The 15,870-nt window shown below is 41.0% G+C and overlaps 1 protein-coding gene across 1 annotated transcript in view; it reads left to right on the top strand.

Annotated features, from left to right (window-relative positions):
• Positions 1 to 281: 281 nt before the first annotated feature.
• The window catches only part of ARHGEF10 (Rho guanine nucleotide exchange factor 10), a 107,495-nt gene continuing 91,906 nt past the window's right edge, over positions 282 to 15,870 (top strand). The window contains exons 1-2 of the mRNA XM_030448639.1: positions 282 to 412; positions 15,665 to 15,741. Of these exons, the coding sequence (XP_030304499.1) occupies positions 15,705 to 15,741 (37 nt within the window). The 5' untranslated portion in view covers positions 282 to 412; positions 15,665 to 15,704. The remainder of the gene's footprint in view (positions 413 to 15,664; positions 15,742 to 15,870) is intronic.

The following is a 15,870-nucleotide window of genomic DNA, read 5'->3' as shown; positions in this document are numbered from 1 at the left end:
CCGCTGCCGCCGCTCGCCCCGCCCCGACCGGCGGGCGGCTGCGCCAACCGGGAGGCAGCGGGGCCCCGCGCTGCCCCAATGGCGGCGGGCGGTGCCCCGGGGGCCCGGCAGCGGGCGGGGCGGGGCGGGCCGGCTGCGGCCCAGGGGAGGCGGTAACGGCAGCGGGGGCGGGCGGGCGGGCGGCTGCCCGCCAGGGCTCGGGAGCTCCGCTCGGCGGTGAGTGAGCGCTTGGCAGCGGCGGCAGCCCCGGGTCGGTGTGCGTGCGTGTGTGGGAGGGGGAAGGTGTGAGTGACGTGTCCGGGGAGCGGGGCAGCCGCGGAGCCCCGCTGAGGAGCGGCCGGGCCCGGTGGGGCGGGGTCGGAAACCCGCATCGGAGTTCGTGGAAGCGGCGGTGGTGGAAGAGAAGGAGGAGGTGGGTATTCCCTCGGCGAGTTGCGGGGCTGTGGGTGGCTGCAGCCGGCGGGGAGCGCCGGGGACTCGCTCTGTTGTTAGTCACGGAAAGTTTCGTCTTCCGAGGTAGGGCTCGGTGTTCCGTGTGGAGACAGACACCCCTCCCCGACCGGGGGCTGGCGTCCCCCCGCTTCCCACCGCCGGGGCGCTGGGGGTGCCTCGCTGCGGGGAGCCCGCGGGTGGCAGCTGGGAACCTCTGCCCGCCTCGGGGCTGGACAGGAGAACCTGATTAAAAGAAAATAAATATATGTATATATATAATTAAATAGGCTTTTCCAGTGTAACGTGGCTTGGCCAGTTACCGAAGCGAGGGTGCAAGGGATGGTTAATAAAGGCATTTAGTCCTTTTCTGGACTTCCAGCTCCTGATCCTTGGTAAAGTTCCTGCCCTAAGGTTTTCGCTGGGGTGTTGGCTGAGCTGCGAGCCCCTTCGTGCTGTGCCGCGTTTGGAGCTGCCCCGCTCCGGCTTCCCTCTGCCTCTCCTAGGGATGGACAAGGCTGCTGAAAATCCACGTAGCCAGAAGGAGCTTGAGTTTTTTTCCTCCCCCCTTCTTTAAAACTGTGTTCAACACCAGCTGATGCAGTTGGCATCTGCAATTGAATTGGTTTTCATGAAACGGGAAAAATACTTCCACATGATGAGAACTGCCCATTTCTGTGGGGGTTGCTTTTGTTTTGTTTGTTTGCTTTCCGAAGGAGGATTTAAAATTTTCTTTGTAATTAATACTATTGGCAGAGTTAAATATGATCCCAGGCCGTGTACTTACTTTTGAAAGATGCCCTGTTCTTACAAGGGAAGGCAAGAACAGTTTTAAAAGATTGGTCAGTCCTTTACCTGGGCGAGTGAGAGCTTTGTCAGTAGGCAATACCAGGTGCTTGAAAATACAGATATTAATAATTTGCCCACAGCAAAGGACCATATTAAAGACCTTTAAGTGGTACTTGTATTTTGGCCAAAAAGATTTTAGCCATCCTAAATTCTCTTCAAATTAAGCATTTGTTCAGTGCTTTCCTCTTCCGTCCTCCCCGAAGTTACTAAGGTCATCACTTTTATCTTCTGCTAGTGGGTTTGAAGTTGTTTAATTGCAATGTGAAACTTTGTTTCTTTTCAGTTGTGCAATTTACCTATTACCATAAAAAGGTATAGGGCTTTGGTATATTTTTTCATGATTCGGGAAATAAGAAGATTGACTGTTTACAAATTGTCTCCTGCTGAATAAATACTGTGAGGATATACCAAGGTATGTTAAGTTTGTGACTGTTAATATTGCAAAGAAAATAAACATTTTCCCAAAGCCTTTATGCTGTTGGTGCACAGTAAAAATAGGTTTATTGATTGTGTATGGGACATGTTGGATGCTTAAAACTTCAAGCCAATTATTCAGGCAGGGGTTCTGGCTGTTCAGCTGTTTTCTTCAATGGGCCCTTGATTCTTTTCACTTGGGTGATCTGTTTGATCTTGATAATCTGTCTGATTTGCTTTGTTTAATCATTGTGGGTTTGTTTTTTGTTTTGTTTTTTGTTTCCACCCTCAGGCTCAGTAGCCCAGGAACTAGTCACGTGTGCTTATCGGGTTATGAACAGTAGTTCTTTAGGCACTACCTTGAAATCTGATATTTCTGAAGGCTTTAGAGTGAGATTTCAAGACTTACCTAGTAAAAGGATTTCTTCACTTACCTGTGGCATTGTATGTGAGACATGACCTACTATTTGAATGGCGACAAATGTCTTGTGATTTGGCCAGGCAATGGGTGTTCAGTGCTTGGGCTTTCATGGTTCATACCCACAGGTGAATGTGGATGTGGATGTGTTGGGAAGAAGGACTGTGAAAGCAGCTAAGTGCTTGAGGAACATACTGCCTGTCAGCTCCTGCTGAGAGCTAGGACCTCATCCTATGGATTTGGGCTATGGGAGTTTGTACACCAGAGGATGCGGGGGAGCAGCCATATTACTGGACGATGGGGATTGCACTTCTGAGGCATTGAGACCAAGCCTACAAGTGTTGTGATGCTCACGGTGACAGCTCAGTGGTGGGCACACCAAAGTACTGAAGAGGTGGTTCTCTCCACACACGGGAGCCCTCTTCTGATCAGGAACTATCTGAGCTGATTGGATATGGTTTCACTCATCAGTAGACCATGACAATCCTTTCCCAGAGTTGAATCCTGTGTAACAAGGTTTAACATTTAGTGAGATTAACTTAAAAAAACCCACATTATTAAATAAATAGTGTTTAGATTCTCATTTTCACTGTGATTGAAATCAAGGGTCTAGGTACCTCATCATCTTGTATGTTTTTTCTTTAACCCCATTAACCTCAGTGGAACTGTACTGACTTACACAAGGTTGAAATACTAAGCCTACTTAGTATTAAGCTTATATTAGTTATGTGTTGAATCTAAAAGCTTTTGATTATCTTAAAGCTAGTGTCCGTGTAGCATGTCTTTAAAATGTCCAGAATTTGAATTGGAGTATGCTGAGTTTTTAATGTTAGACATCCCAGTGCTTAAGAAATGCTTTAGGAGTGGTTTTGTGTCCTTCAGTCGAATTAAGTTGTTACTCTTAACAGAGCTTTTTGTTCATTTGTTTGTTTTCTTGGTTGTAACTTTATAGGTATAGAATCTTCTACTGATTTTTTATTTTTTTTTTTTTTGCCAAGACACTGCTACTTACTCCTGAAGGGTATGGAATTACATTTTGCTTTCCATTTCTTTTACAATTGAGGGTATTTAGTCTCAGCATTAATAAATTTGGTATGAAGAAATCTCAATACTAGAGGAGTTGTTTATTTGATTGAGCTCTTTAGGAGTCCTTGCATATTTTCTAAACAGTTGAAGGAAGACAACAAGCTTGTCTGGAACCTGAAGGGCTATTGTCAAAGTTCATAATTGTTGACGGAATTTAATGCAACAGGGAATAGTCCATTACTCATTTGTATAACAGGAAGTCTATTAACTGCTTCTACATAAAGTATAATTATTTTTAGAATCTGTTGTCAAAAATTTATAAACTTCAATCTATTTCTGAAGAAGTCAGGAAACAAATTAGGCAATCCAAGAGGTGGAGGAGGAGCAGAAGTTTTGATTCAGACTTTCAGATTAAAATTTATACATTGTGCAGCACTCTGGTCAGTTTATTCATGCATCTATAATACTGCACTGCTCTCAGTTTTATATATGATGGAGAAATGGGCAGTGTGTTGTGCTTATTTTCTTCATGTCTACATACATGGGATATTAAGTTTCTCTGCTTCTGTAAAGTGACTTTCACTTGTTTTCTCTTTTTGTCTTTCAATTTAATGTGTTAGTTTAGAAGGGATCTCGTAGAGATTTGTCTTGTGGCATCTAAATTTAAAGGCATTTTTGAAATTGTCTTTTTGTAAGTTCATCTTACCAATGGCTTTTTAGGTGCCAGTGCATTTCTGTACTATCCTTGGATGCCTCTTGTGGAGTATCTATGGCAGCAGTTGTCCTTTAGAGAAACTTCCTTTGGACTTAGAGTGTTAAATTAAATGCTGTGAATTCAGTTTTAGAGAGCATCTTACTTTTTGAACATTCTGTATATTACAGCAGGGCAATAAATGTGGCTGCATTGATAGTGGTATGAATTAATCTTTCATTTTGTATGTATTCTACAAAATGTGAGTGAAATATTTTTCATACAGGGCTGTCTTTTGTTAAAATGAGCATACATTACAGATATTTTTCCCCCCACTTCTTCCTTTTCATACAAATTCTTTCTTGTTGCTACATCTGTTAGTGGAAAATTAATACTGGTAAATGAATTTCTGAATTAGTTTGAAGAGTGAAAAAACCTTAAGCCTAGATACTTGGAATTTATCAGGGATTTGTAAACTAAAGCCTGAGAATTACCTAGGGAGACTACAGATTATTATGAGGAGCAGGTGCTCTTTATGATGAGGAAGGTAGATATGTGAGCAAATAAGCAAAGATTCTTATTATGGATCTATACATCTGTGTTTTAGTGCTCGCTCTCTTTTTACATCTTTCTCATTAATGTCATGGTGGTGGTTTGCAGGGAGCAGAATGGCTCCAGGTCTGTCACATATCTGTGGGAGGAAACTGCCACATTATTAGCATCTTTTGAGATTTGAGTCACTCAGGTATTTTCTTACAGTAAAGAATCTGAGTTTTAGTTACACCAAAACACTTGGGATAATTTTGAAACCAGGGACATGTAGCAGTACAACTTGTCTTTAAGGAAATAATGACAAGTAATGCTAAACAACAGTTGAAAAATATGTTTTTGAACTTGTGTTCTTAGATCCAAAACTTGATTCATATTTTATTCTGAGTTGCCTGAATCAGCAAGACTGTGGGAAGCGATGCATAACTGCACAACATTGATTCATGTTCTACATGTTTGCTGCTCAGTCAGGAAGCCTGAAGCTTAATGTCAAACGGGTGGGTGAAACAGTTAACCAGAGCAAAATAAATTTTTCTGCTTGTAGTGCTGAATAGGGGCATTATCTTGGGAAAAAATCTGTTTCAGTGACTTACTGTACTGTACAATACTTGTTACTTGGGACTGAACCATGAATGCAAACTATTAGGATCCAAGCTCAAGGTCAAACATTAAATCTCAACTTTGTTTCGGTGATCTCTTTTCTTGAAATGCTTTCAAAAAGTTTGCAGAAATCATATTAATATTTTTTTTCTGTAGGGGTACAGAGTACACATCGCAGAAATTTAAAGAAAGGGGGTAAACATTATTTCCTCATTTGTAAAATAGAATTGCAAGTTATTTGAAAGTAAACAGCAATATCTAGATCTTCTGCCAGGACCACAGTGAATCATGAGCTTATGGCTCTTGACTTTTTCACAATTTTAAAGCTTTTAGTGTTACATTCTTGATGTTCTTTTTGAAACAACATTGAAAACCATGTATAATATTCTAACCATGAACTGACAAATTTTAGTCTTAAAAATTTCACTTTGAACTGTAGAAGCTGGAGAAAGAAGAGGTCTACTTGGTCATTTCCAACTCAAGGAAGGAGTGAAGACTGCTGGTGTTAGGACTAAATGTAGAACTTAACGCTTCCATGGGAAATGGCCTTCTGTGTATTTTGAAGATGAGGACTTTTCTGTGCAGGTGCTATTACTGTTTTTCTCTCTTATTCTAATTTATGCTATAATATTAGCTATAAGATCCCCAAAAGAATATTTGTCTCAAAACAGCCGCCCAGACAAAGTGGACACTGTGCTCAGGTAGAGGCCTCATTTGATAGCCACCTGGACTCTGGTCTCTCAAGGAGAGACCCCCATGTGTGTAACCACCCTGATAAACAGGGCCCTATTCTCACAGGAGCAGCCCCTTCTTCAGGGGTTATCCCGATAAGCTGAACACTGTCCTTGCAAGGGGAGCTCTGTGTGATTGCCATCCTGACAGGCAGGACACTGTCCTTATTCCATAAGGGACAGGGGCAGAGTGACATCTTGTCTGTGTCCCGGGTAAAAGCCACTGGGGAGGGTGGATGCACAGAAATAAGGGTTATTGCCCATTCATCCCATCTGGAGGGGCCCAAGTGAACACCTGGCTTTGCAAGATATGTGAAAGCTCCCCACGAAAAGGTGGGGTCAGGTTGCATAAAAGAGGCACGCTCAAAATGCTGGATATGCGCCCGCCATCCAAGGGTGCAAACTTCCTACCAAGATCATTGCTGAATCCAAGGGTTGTAATATCTTTCCTATCTCTTCTTTATCTCTCTCTCCCTCTCTGTCTCTCTTTCTAACCTTATCTCAGCACATGAGGGTAACATAGTTTCTAACTTGGTGAAGTTTTACTCTCCATTGCTTTGTTAAGTTTTGCTAGTTGCAACCTGTTCTTTTGACCACTTCCTTAAGTTTTCCTAAATTGTAATCCGTTGCTTTGAAAGTACCATCATTTATTATTCTGCTAGTTGTAATCTCACATGCTTTATAATCTTACTCACTTTTAACTAAAGTTGTGTTTTTATACAAACCTTCTGGGTACTCCCGAGTACCATGCAGAGAATTCCCAGACAAACATTCTTACTGAATGGGTTGTTAAGAGATTGATTAGTGGAGGAGAAGGATTGGGCCCAGCTGCACCCAGGCTCCTCTCTGAGGGAGTTTAGAAAGCAAGGGTGTCCAGTCTGAATCTCCCTGGACTGACCTGCACTCTGGGGAACCCTACCTGTGCCCACTCCATGGGACGTGATATTTTGTTCGGCCCCCGCATCTGGGGAGCTGTGCTCATTCTGTGAGATGTGACAGTGCCAAACCCACCTGGTGGGGCATGACAGTAGCATTACCAGATTTCTGATTTATTTGAATATAATTTTGATGTTATAAAAAACACATCAGTGAAGTTTCTCTTATTTTTCTAGAGTGTGCATTGTCACTGTAATTTATGATTAGAAATTTACTTCCGTATTTCACTCCAAATGAAACACAGGAACAAGGGTTTGTATTTTTATTCCTAATAAGTCTATTCATCAGATGAAATATATTTGTTCAGTTGAACACTTTTGTAATGATTAGATTTGATTCATTGTTTATAATGGGCTGTCCTTTATGAGAAACAGTATGGTTACTTTTCCAAGGATGGTAGTACCCAAACTCAGAAAATGTTTAGGAGAAGTGTCTCTGTCAGGACTGGGTTTGCAGAAAGTGATAGGAACTTAATCTTCAGTTCAGTGTGTAATTTCACTTGTATCATTGGAAAAAGCTGCTGATGGAAATTTTCATCATCAATTGATGAATTGTATCATCATGATACTGATGATGATACTGTCATCAGTATCTTGAAAAGCATCCTAAGCTTTGCAGAACCAGGACTTGCGGGTTTAATGTAAGTTTGTCCAGGACTTTTGGAGTGAATATGCTCATTAAGTAAACTGGGGCAAAAAAGCTTTATTGACTGTATCCATAAGAAACACCCCCACCCCATTTTTTTTTGTTTGTTTTGTTTTGGGGGTTGGTGGCTTGGAAGTAAAAAACTTGATTTGCTTGGGAATAAAAATAGTTTTCATGAGGGGGAATTTTCCCTCTGACAAAAATACTGTATTAAATGTCAAGCTGATAAGAATTACTAACCCAAACCCCCTCCCCCCCGCAACATTTATAATGTTTCTGCATCATAATTCTAACTACATGTGTATTATATTAATATGTATGCAACTAAACCATACATAGTTTTGCATCAGAATTGAAGTGTTATGCAGCATTTCTCTAGCTTAAAAATAAAATTCCTCCTGAGGATGTTTCCAATTAAGGTAATGCTTGATCTCTGATATTGGAATTTAGATTAAGTTTAAAAGAGGGAATTTTGGAAATAGGGCTACATTTCCAGATGCAGTTAGTTGATAGAAATTAATTTAGGAAAATGGTCTTAGTGTTTATGTATTTTATTTTATTTTGTCTGTGCATGCAATGTGGAATACTATGGTCTTGAACCATACAGTAATGCAGTCCTATAGTTTGTTTGGCACACACAAATAAATAAATAATCAATTAGTACTGACCAGAAGTATTTGATGCCAGCCTTTGCTTTTAATTCTTCAGATGCTTGTGATTGATATGGTATGCTTGACCCCAAGAGAATGGCCTCCAAAACCCAGGGTGATGATGCCCCTCTTCTTCCTTTGGCTGTTTGAAGAGTTGGCAGCACAAAAGGCAGGAGCAAAGGTTATTCACTAAAAGTCAAGTGCCCCATATGCATGTTTGGGAACCTTTTCTCTCCTCTTGTTTAAATAGCTTTTTATCCCTTCTTCCTCTCATTCCTTAAATATTTGTTGGTTTTAGCTTTTCCATCTGTAAATGAAGTATGGTGCTACTGAGCTTACTGGTAAGCAGAGGAGTGCTCCAGCTGTCTGTCATAGGATGTGTCCTTTTCGATGTGCGTTACTTGGAAAGTAACCAGCCCTCATTTACTGAGTTTGCAAATGGTGACAAGCGAGGGGAAGGGGCAAGTAGTGGATACACTTAAGACCCCAGCTGTCATTCAGAAGAACCTGAGCAGGTTGGAGGAGCTAACTGGAAGGAACTTTGTGGAATTAAGCAAGCATGAGGGCAAGGTTGTACACATGGAAAGAGGAGGTCCTTCGAAGGGAAGGGTTCCCCTTCACTCAGCACTTGTTAAACCACACCTGGATTATTGCATCCAGCTTTATGTCCACACCCCAGGCAGTCCCAGTACAAGAATGATGTGGATAAACTGAAGCAAGTTCAGCATGAGACCACATCATGTCAAGGAGCTGTCCTGGGAGAGAAGCTGAGGGATTGTTTAGCCTGTAGAAGAGATGCTTCTGGGTGGCCCAATGGCAGCCTGCCCACACCTGCCATCAGATTATCAAGAAGGTGGCATGACAACAGGCAGTGGTCATAAACTGAAATAAGGGTGGTTCTAACCAGATACAAGGGCAACATTTTCCTCTGAGAGGACAACTGAGCAGGAGGTGTTTCCTGGCAAGGTTGTGCATCTCTGTCTTTGGAGGTTTGCAGGATCCCAGTAGATACAGCATCCTAATCTCTCCTGATAGCTGACCTGGCTTTGAGAAGCAGTTAAGACTACATGACCTCCCAAGGTACCTGCTGACTCTATAATTTAGTGATTCTGTATTTTGGCTTTCAATAATAAGAATAAGCTGTCCTTAAAGGGAATAAATGTAAATATGGAGGAAAAAAAAAAAACAAACAAAAAAAAACAAAAAAAGAAAAGTAGTGCTTTCTGCTTGTGTAGGAGCCCTCAGACAAGTCTGCAAGTGGAGTCTTTGCTTTCTTCCTCTTTTTCCCTCCTGTGGATGATGTACTGGGCAGGGATCTGCTCTAAGTAAAGAAATGTTGTAAATAATACCATGTAAAAAGAAGAATCAATACCAATCTCCAGCCATGTTCTTAGGGTGTCCCTGTAGATCAGTGCTTCTTCAGAGCCTTCTGCTGTGTTTTTCTGTAGCTTTTAGCAGAATGCTGCTTGGAGTGAGAGAGGATGGCAGAAAAAGAAGTGATACACCTTTTGGGGAAGTGGATTCTTCATGTAGTCTGAAAACTTCATCACTGCAGATCTGAACATTTTTTGCATTGCAGCCGGTGTTAGAATTTCCCCTGATGTAGCTGAGCCAGGAACTAGGCTCATATTTATTATTCCCTTGTTTATGATTTAAGTAATTTTATTTTGTAAATTTAAGAATAATATTAGTATAGCATAAAGCTGTTAGCAACTAATAGAACCAAATATACACTGGAAGAAATAATGATCACATCTTGATACAGCCTTTCTGTGGCTTACAGCATGTGATTGGAAGCTGTCATAATATAAATGGCTGCTTCATTCACATCCACTGTAGTATATAAAACCATTGTTTTTAAAAAAGAAATTCTACATTCTGTGTTTCCTAGGAATAGCCTTGTATGGAGAACAAATTATGCTATCAGTTTTTACTCTGTCTGTGTAGCAGAGCCATCTTGAGGTACTTAAAAAAAATTAACCTTTCTTTTGTGTTCTTGCTTCTCTGCACTCTCAAAAGAGAGTCTATCAAATTTCATCAAGATTTACTTCCTACCAGGAGTACTGAAGTTATAGGTGGAAGAAGACTTGATTGAGCATTACACAGCAATATTGAGTAGATGATGTGGACATCAGAGGCTTTTAGACATTAACTGGCTTTGTCATCTCAGATTTTTGTTTTTCTTTTTTAGTTGAGGTTTTGTTTTTTGGGTTTTTTTTTTCCGGTTGTTTGGGTTTTGTTGACATTTAAGTTTTAGACTTACTCAGAGAAGTTGCTTTGCAGCATGCCTGTGCTGAACTTTCTCTGTGAGGCACTGTTCCTTGGGAAGCAATCTCATTTCATCTTTTCGGTTTTCTATTAAAAAATGCTCAGTGGCTCATTCTTTCTGCACCATTTAGAATGAAGAATTCTGATGTTGCTGCAGTTACAGTGCACACTCCTTAAACCAAAGATATGTCATCTTCACAGTTCTTAGTGTGCTGGAGTTGGAAAACTTGGCCTCCTGTGCCTCTTGGGAGCTCAGTGGGTAGCTCATAAATGCTGCACAGCCTCGTGGTTGCAGTGGAGTTTGCATTGGTCCTGTTTCTGTTGCCTTCTGTCTATCGTGTAATGACTTTCAGAAAATAATTTTGATGAAGTGGAAATGCAAATGTTAATCAGTATTTGTATCTGGATAGCTGAGGACAGGTGGTCTGGTTTCATCCCACAGTTAGAGGAAATTATCAAATGACATTTGATGTGCAGCTGTAGCTAAGGGACCTTCTACTGGTGACAGAAGGAGATACCAGAGGTAATAAGGGGTGAAATTGAGTCATAAGAGGAACAACTACTTTATTCTATAGTCTTTGAACAAATATAAAGGTGCTTTTGTTTTCTGTGCTAAAACTGCAGTTCTGGAGTCAGAATTTCAGTCTTGCAAATTAGAGCCCGCTGACCTTTATTATTGAGGTGTTAGTGCTCTGAGGCTTTAAGGTCTGCTGTGGGGTACTACAGACTCTAATCTCCTTCCCTAACAGCTTTCATGGTTGAAGGTGAACTCTTGGTGGAAAATTTGAAAGAATAGAATAGAATAGAACAGACTAGAATATTTCAGTTGGAAGAGACCTACAATGATCATCTAGTCCAACTGGCTGATCAATTTGTCATTGACCAAAAGTTAAATCAGGTTATTAGGGACAAGATCTGAACACCTCTCGCAGATTGGCAGGCATGGGACAAGGACACACTCTATAGGGAGCCTGTTCCAGACCACCCTTTCAGTAAAGAAATGCTTCCTAACATCCAGTCTAAGCCTGTGTTGGTGCAGCTTTGAACCATTCCCATGTGTTTTACCGCTGGATATGAGGGACAAGAGTTCAGTACCTCCCCCTCCATTTCCTCTCCTCAGGAAGTTACAGAGAGCAACAAGGTTGCCCTGCACCCGCCTCTCCTACAAACTACACAAAACCAGAGTCCTCAGCCCCTCCTCATGGGACATTTCTTCCAGCTCTCTGGGAGTTCGTGCTGGGAGGTGTCCTTGGCTATCACTTCATGCTTGGCTGACTCTGGTTTCTGGTGCAAGTGCTGTTCCAGGTCTGGCTGCTTCCACTGCATGGGACTTTTCTGTGTGAGAAGCATCACACAGGACCTCTGATTTCAATTGGTATTTGAATTGCTTTTTCTAAAATATTGATTTAAAATTTAGAAATAATTACAGACTTGATGAGTCCTGAATCTATTACAGTGTATTAAGGGTTCTGGTTTTTTGGTTGAGTTTGTTTTTTTTTTTTTCTTTAAAAGTGCATGCAGTTAACATGGTTATTGCTGGTTTTTAAAGACAAACTTACTGAATTACCAGCTAAACTGCTGGAATGAAAGCATGACACCCAGCTACAAATCTGTTTGTTCTTTTAAAAGCAGTTAGCCTATTTTCTTTATGGGAGTTTGCCCAGGTAGATTGGTTCAATGACTAACCTGTTATCCAGGTAGGTTGGTTCAGTGACTAACCTGTTGTCCGGGTAGTTCAGTGACTAACCTGATATAAGCAGACAAATAAAGTAGGAACTTGCAGAGTTGGAGAGCTGTCTTTCCTCTTCCAGTCAGTAAATATGAATAAGAGCTGCCTATGCCTTGGACAGTTGGACAGAAAAGGACCAAGCAAAAACATTGGGAAGAAGAAAGGGGAAGTGAGGGCCAGTCTTTTGGACAGAACAGGTCACCTGCCTGTAATAGAACTTCGGGTGCTCCTTGGCCTCTCTCTCAGCGTTTGATGTACATTGAGCACACAAGGAAAATGTGGGGGAAGAGAGGGAAGAGCATCAATTTGTAGACCACTGCTGTGGTCCTCACTGCCCACTGCTACCTCTTTACCCTCACCTGAAGGTGAAGAGCACAGTGTTGGGCAGCTAGAAGCCAGTGGGAGATCTTAACCTGTGGGATAAGTAACTTCAAGAGCTGTGTTCTGTCTCTGTGTTTCTATAAATGCTGGAAGGGAGAGTTTGAGTTCTTAAGCAGAGGTTATACTGTGTCTGAGAAATTGAATTTCATAGAGAAAAAGTTCCGTATTTTGATAACCTTTGTGTCATACCTAATTTGTCAGGGCAGTTGTTCAATTATTCAGATTAATAATTTTATAATGCAATGTACAGACATATAATAGCTCATGTATTTCGTGTTTAATAGGTTATTTTGTTTCAACTGGGATTTTTAAATACCTTTGGAATGAAATTCTTGTATTCTGAATCTGAAAAGCACACAGTTGTCTGTATCTAAAAGCACACAAGTTTTTCTGCTCCTGAAGTAACTTTACATTAAACTAAATAACATATACTAAGTGCTCGATGGATGTTGCATTTGGAATAGAGCGTTCAGTGTGGGGCCCAGCACAAGTGAGGGACTGGCAAACTGGAACAAGTCCAGTTAAGGCCACTGCCATGGTTGGGAGTGGGAATAGGTCAGGAGAGGCTGAGGGAATGGGGTTTATGGTGTTTTGAGATGAAAGAACTGAGGAGGGTTGAAATGCAGCCCTCTATTCCCTAAGGCAAGGTTGGAAAGAAGTCAGAGGCAGGCTTTTTTTTCAGAAGTGCCCAGCAGGAGAATGAGAGGCAGTGGCCACAAGCTGCTTCAAGAGAATTCCAGTTGGGCATAAAGGAAAATCTCTTCCTGGTGGGAGTGGTTAAGCCCAGGAGCAGGCTGCCCCAGAAGATGGGGAAACCTCCACCTTCAGGGGGTTGCTGCACTTGGGTGGAAAAACCCTGAGCAACCTGATTGGATTTGAAGTTTCTTGTCCTGGGTGTGTAAGAGATCATTCAGAGTCCTTTTCATCTTGATTTGAGCTGTGATTTCCACAGTTATTGTTTGAATGCCTCTGTGTAGCTGTGTGGTGTGTAACTGTTAACAGCAGAATCAGTGGGGAAGCCACTTGAACTACAAGTGCAAACTGTGCCATGGGCTACTAGTTGAATTAAATAATCTGTTTTATTCTTGATTAAAGCATCTCTAGTTTCCCTGCCTTTCAATATAAAAGTGAAAAACTTATCTTTGAAATACGGTGATGCTAGAGATTCTTCTATGAGCATGCCATAAGCTGCATAAAACAACAACTGTTTTATTTTCATGGAGGGTATTACCAGAATGTACAATACACAAGCTCTTTTTGCTGCTGCAGTGTTTTCCTCAGCATCTAAAAAGCAGAGAAAAACTTCAAGATGAATTAACACAATGTACAAGTCAACCCCTGAGGCATTCTTAAGTGAGAAAGTGTAGCTGTTTTCTTGAGAATAACTGCACTGTTCAGGTCAGAGCAGGCAGGTCAGTGGTTCAGAATCTAACACTGGGTCTGTGTCCTTTCTTGACACAATTCTTGTTTAATTCATAGCATATTGCAGTGAGCTAGATCAAAACAGAAAAAAAAAACTTGAAAATTTTCATAGCTCAGCTTTCTGTGTGTGAATAGTTAGTGTTTGCTTGTGAGGAAGAGACTGATTTTTAAAATCATTGCTGCAGTTAACTTCCACACGTGTTTAAAAATTTGCATCATACATTGAAATGAAAAAATTTTGGAAGGCTTTTTTGGCATCTTAAAGGTGAAGCAGTGCTCAGACTAATTCTCTGAGGTTCGCCCATTATTGCATGTTTCACACTTGAAAATCTGTGTTCCAGTGATGGAATAAAGGAAAATAACCTTTTATTCAAACTATAGTTTTCCCTTGTTTTGGCCAACAGTTATGGTGTGGGAAGATGCAGACAGACCCACGCCTTTGAGCTCTGCAGATGTAAGTTGTAGAGAGAGGCTTTAAAAGGGACCCCTTTAGTGAAAGCACATAAGGGAATATTTTGTGTGTTGTAGGCAGATGTATATGTGTAGGAATCCCTTTTGAGCTGAAGCTGCTTGGTTTTTGTCTATAACTTGGTGAGGAATTACCAAAGCTTAAGAAGATTTAAAAGGGAATTCTGTATGCTTGGGAAATGCAGGTTATGAATTGTCTCTTCACACTGAGGATCTTGCATTACCAGAGTTGTTACCCTTCCTGGCACATCATACCTGATATCAGGGAGGTAAATTGTCTGGTACCTCCTCTGGTTGGATCCTTTTTTGAGGTGCTCCTTTCCATTCACTGCTATGTCTTCTGTAAGTGGCAGCTGATTTGATCTCTGTATCCTGATTAATTTAGTTTATTATTTCTCCACTATACCTTGATTTTCACTGTCTTGTTCAGCTTATTAATTTCATACTTCTGCTATGGAGACTTTCCAAGGGCATGAGGTGTTTAGTCTGCATTTGAAAGCAGAAACAGGAGCTTCTTGAGATTAACATCTATGGTCTACTCCAGAATAGGACAGAAAATTTAGCATTTTTTTTTCACTGTTTTTTGTGGCTTTTGGAAACTTATTTTTCCTCTTCATCCTTGTTCTGGAATCTCTTTTTGATATGCTGTCTCTTGAGTTACAGTGAAAATGTGTTTGGGGCAGAGTGTGTGTTGCTGAGCACAGCATGTCCAGTTTGACCTTCCAGATGATACTGGAATATCTCAATTAACTACGGTTGTGGGGGAGGAAAGAAAATTCCTCTTGTGGGTTCTGAGCTTTGTTCTCTCTCTGTGTATTTGGGATCCAAGTACGTGAATGCTTTGTAGTTTTATTCTTTTCCTTAAAGCGTAAGACCTACAGTGTTTGAGAAGAGGAGAGGAAAAAGAAAGTGTTCGAGAGACTGCTCATTATTACTTGACTCTCCTTAGAAATGAAAATAAATGGACTCAAAGGGAGGTTTTAGGATTGGGGAAAAAAAAACAAAAAACCACAACTGTCCATAAAGTGTACAGTTAAAATTTGTGAGACTGCCAAATGGAGAAAAGCATCATCCAAACTCATGAGCTTCCTAGGGTTTTTTCCCCCTCTCCTTCGTGAAGATTTTGTAACAGAATATGTACTCCAAAAAGGCATTTAAATAGCATGTTTTAGTAATCTGTTTGTGATTGTCACAATGGGAGCTGCAGAGTACCAAATAGTTTTAAAACTTCATCTTTCTTCAGCTGGATTATTGAGATCATTACAAGAACTGCCTCCAATACTGAGGGCTGTGTACATAAAAATTTGGATCAAATGTATTTTGAAGCAAGAAGCCAGACAGATTTCCTCTCTTCCATAATGGTGTTAGCTAATAGGTATGAGTTTGGCCAAATTGAAAAGGAGTGTCTCAGTATTTGGAAATTATGTTCTACAAAACATGTTCGCTTTATTTTTGCAGGGTTTTTTCAATCTGCTAAAGGCACAGTGGATACACTAGGATGGACGCAGAGGAATTCCCTCCCCCACCACCAGAAGGTAATTTAGATAGTTCAAGGTTCACATCCGATTTTGTTGTTAAAGCTTGATTATATTTCCAGAAGTTTTTTACCCTCCCCAACAGTCCCTTTTCCCTATATCATCTCAGGATTTGGCCTCAGTGGCATT

This window comes from Calypte anna, chromosome 3 (genome assembly GCF_003957555.1).
Source record: "Calypte anna isolate BGI_N300 chromosome 3, bCalAnn1_v1.p, whole genome shotgun sequence".
In the NCBI taxonomy this organism is placed as follows: domain Eukaryota; kingdom Metazoa; phylum Chordata; class Aves; order Apodiformes; family Trochilidae; genus Calypte; species Calypte anna.
Note: the sequence above shows the minus strand (reverse complement) of the source record. Positions and strands in the feature narration are given on the sequence as shown.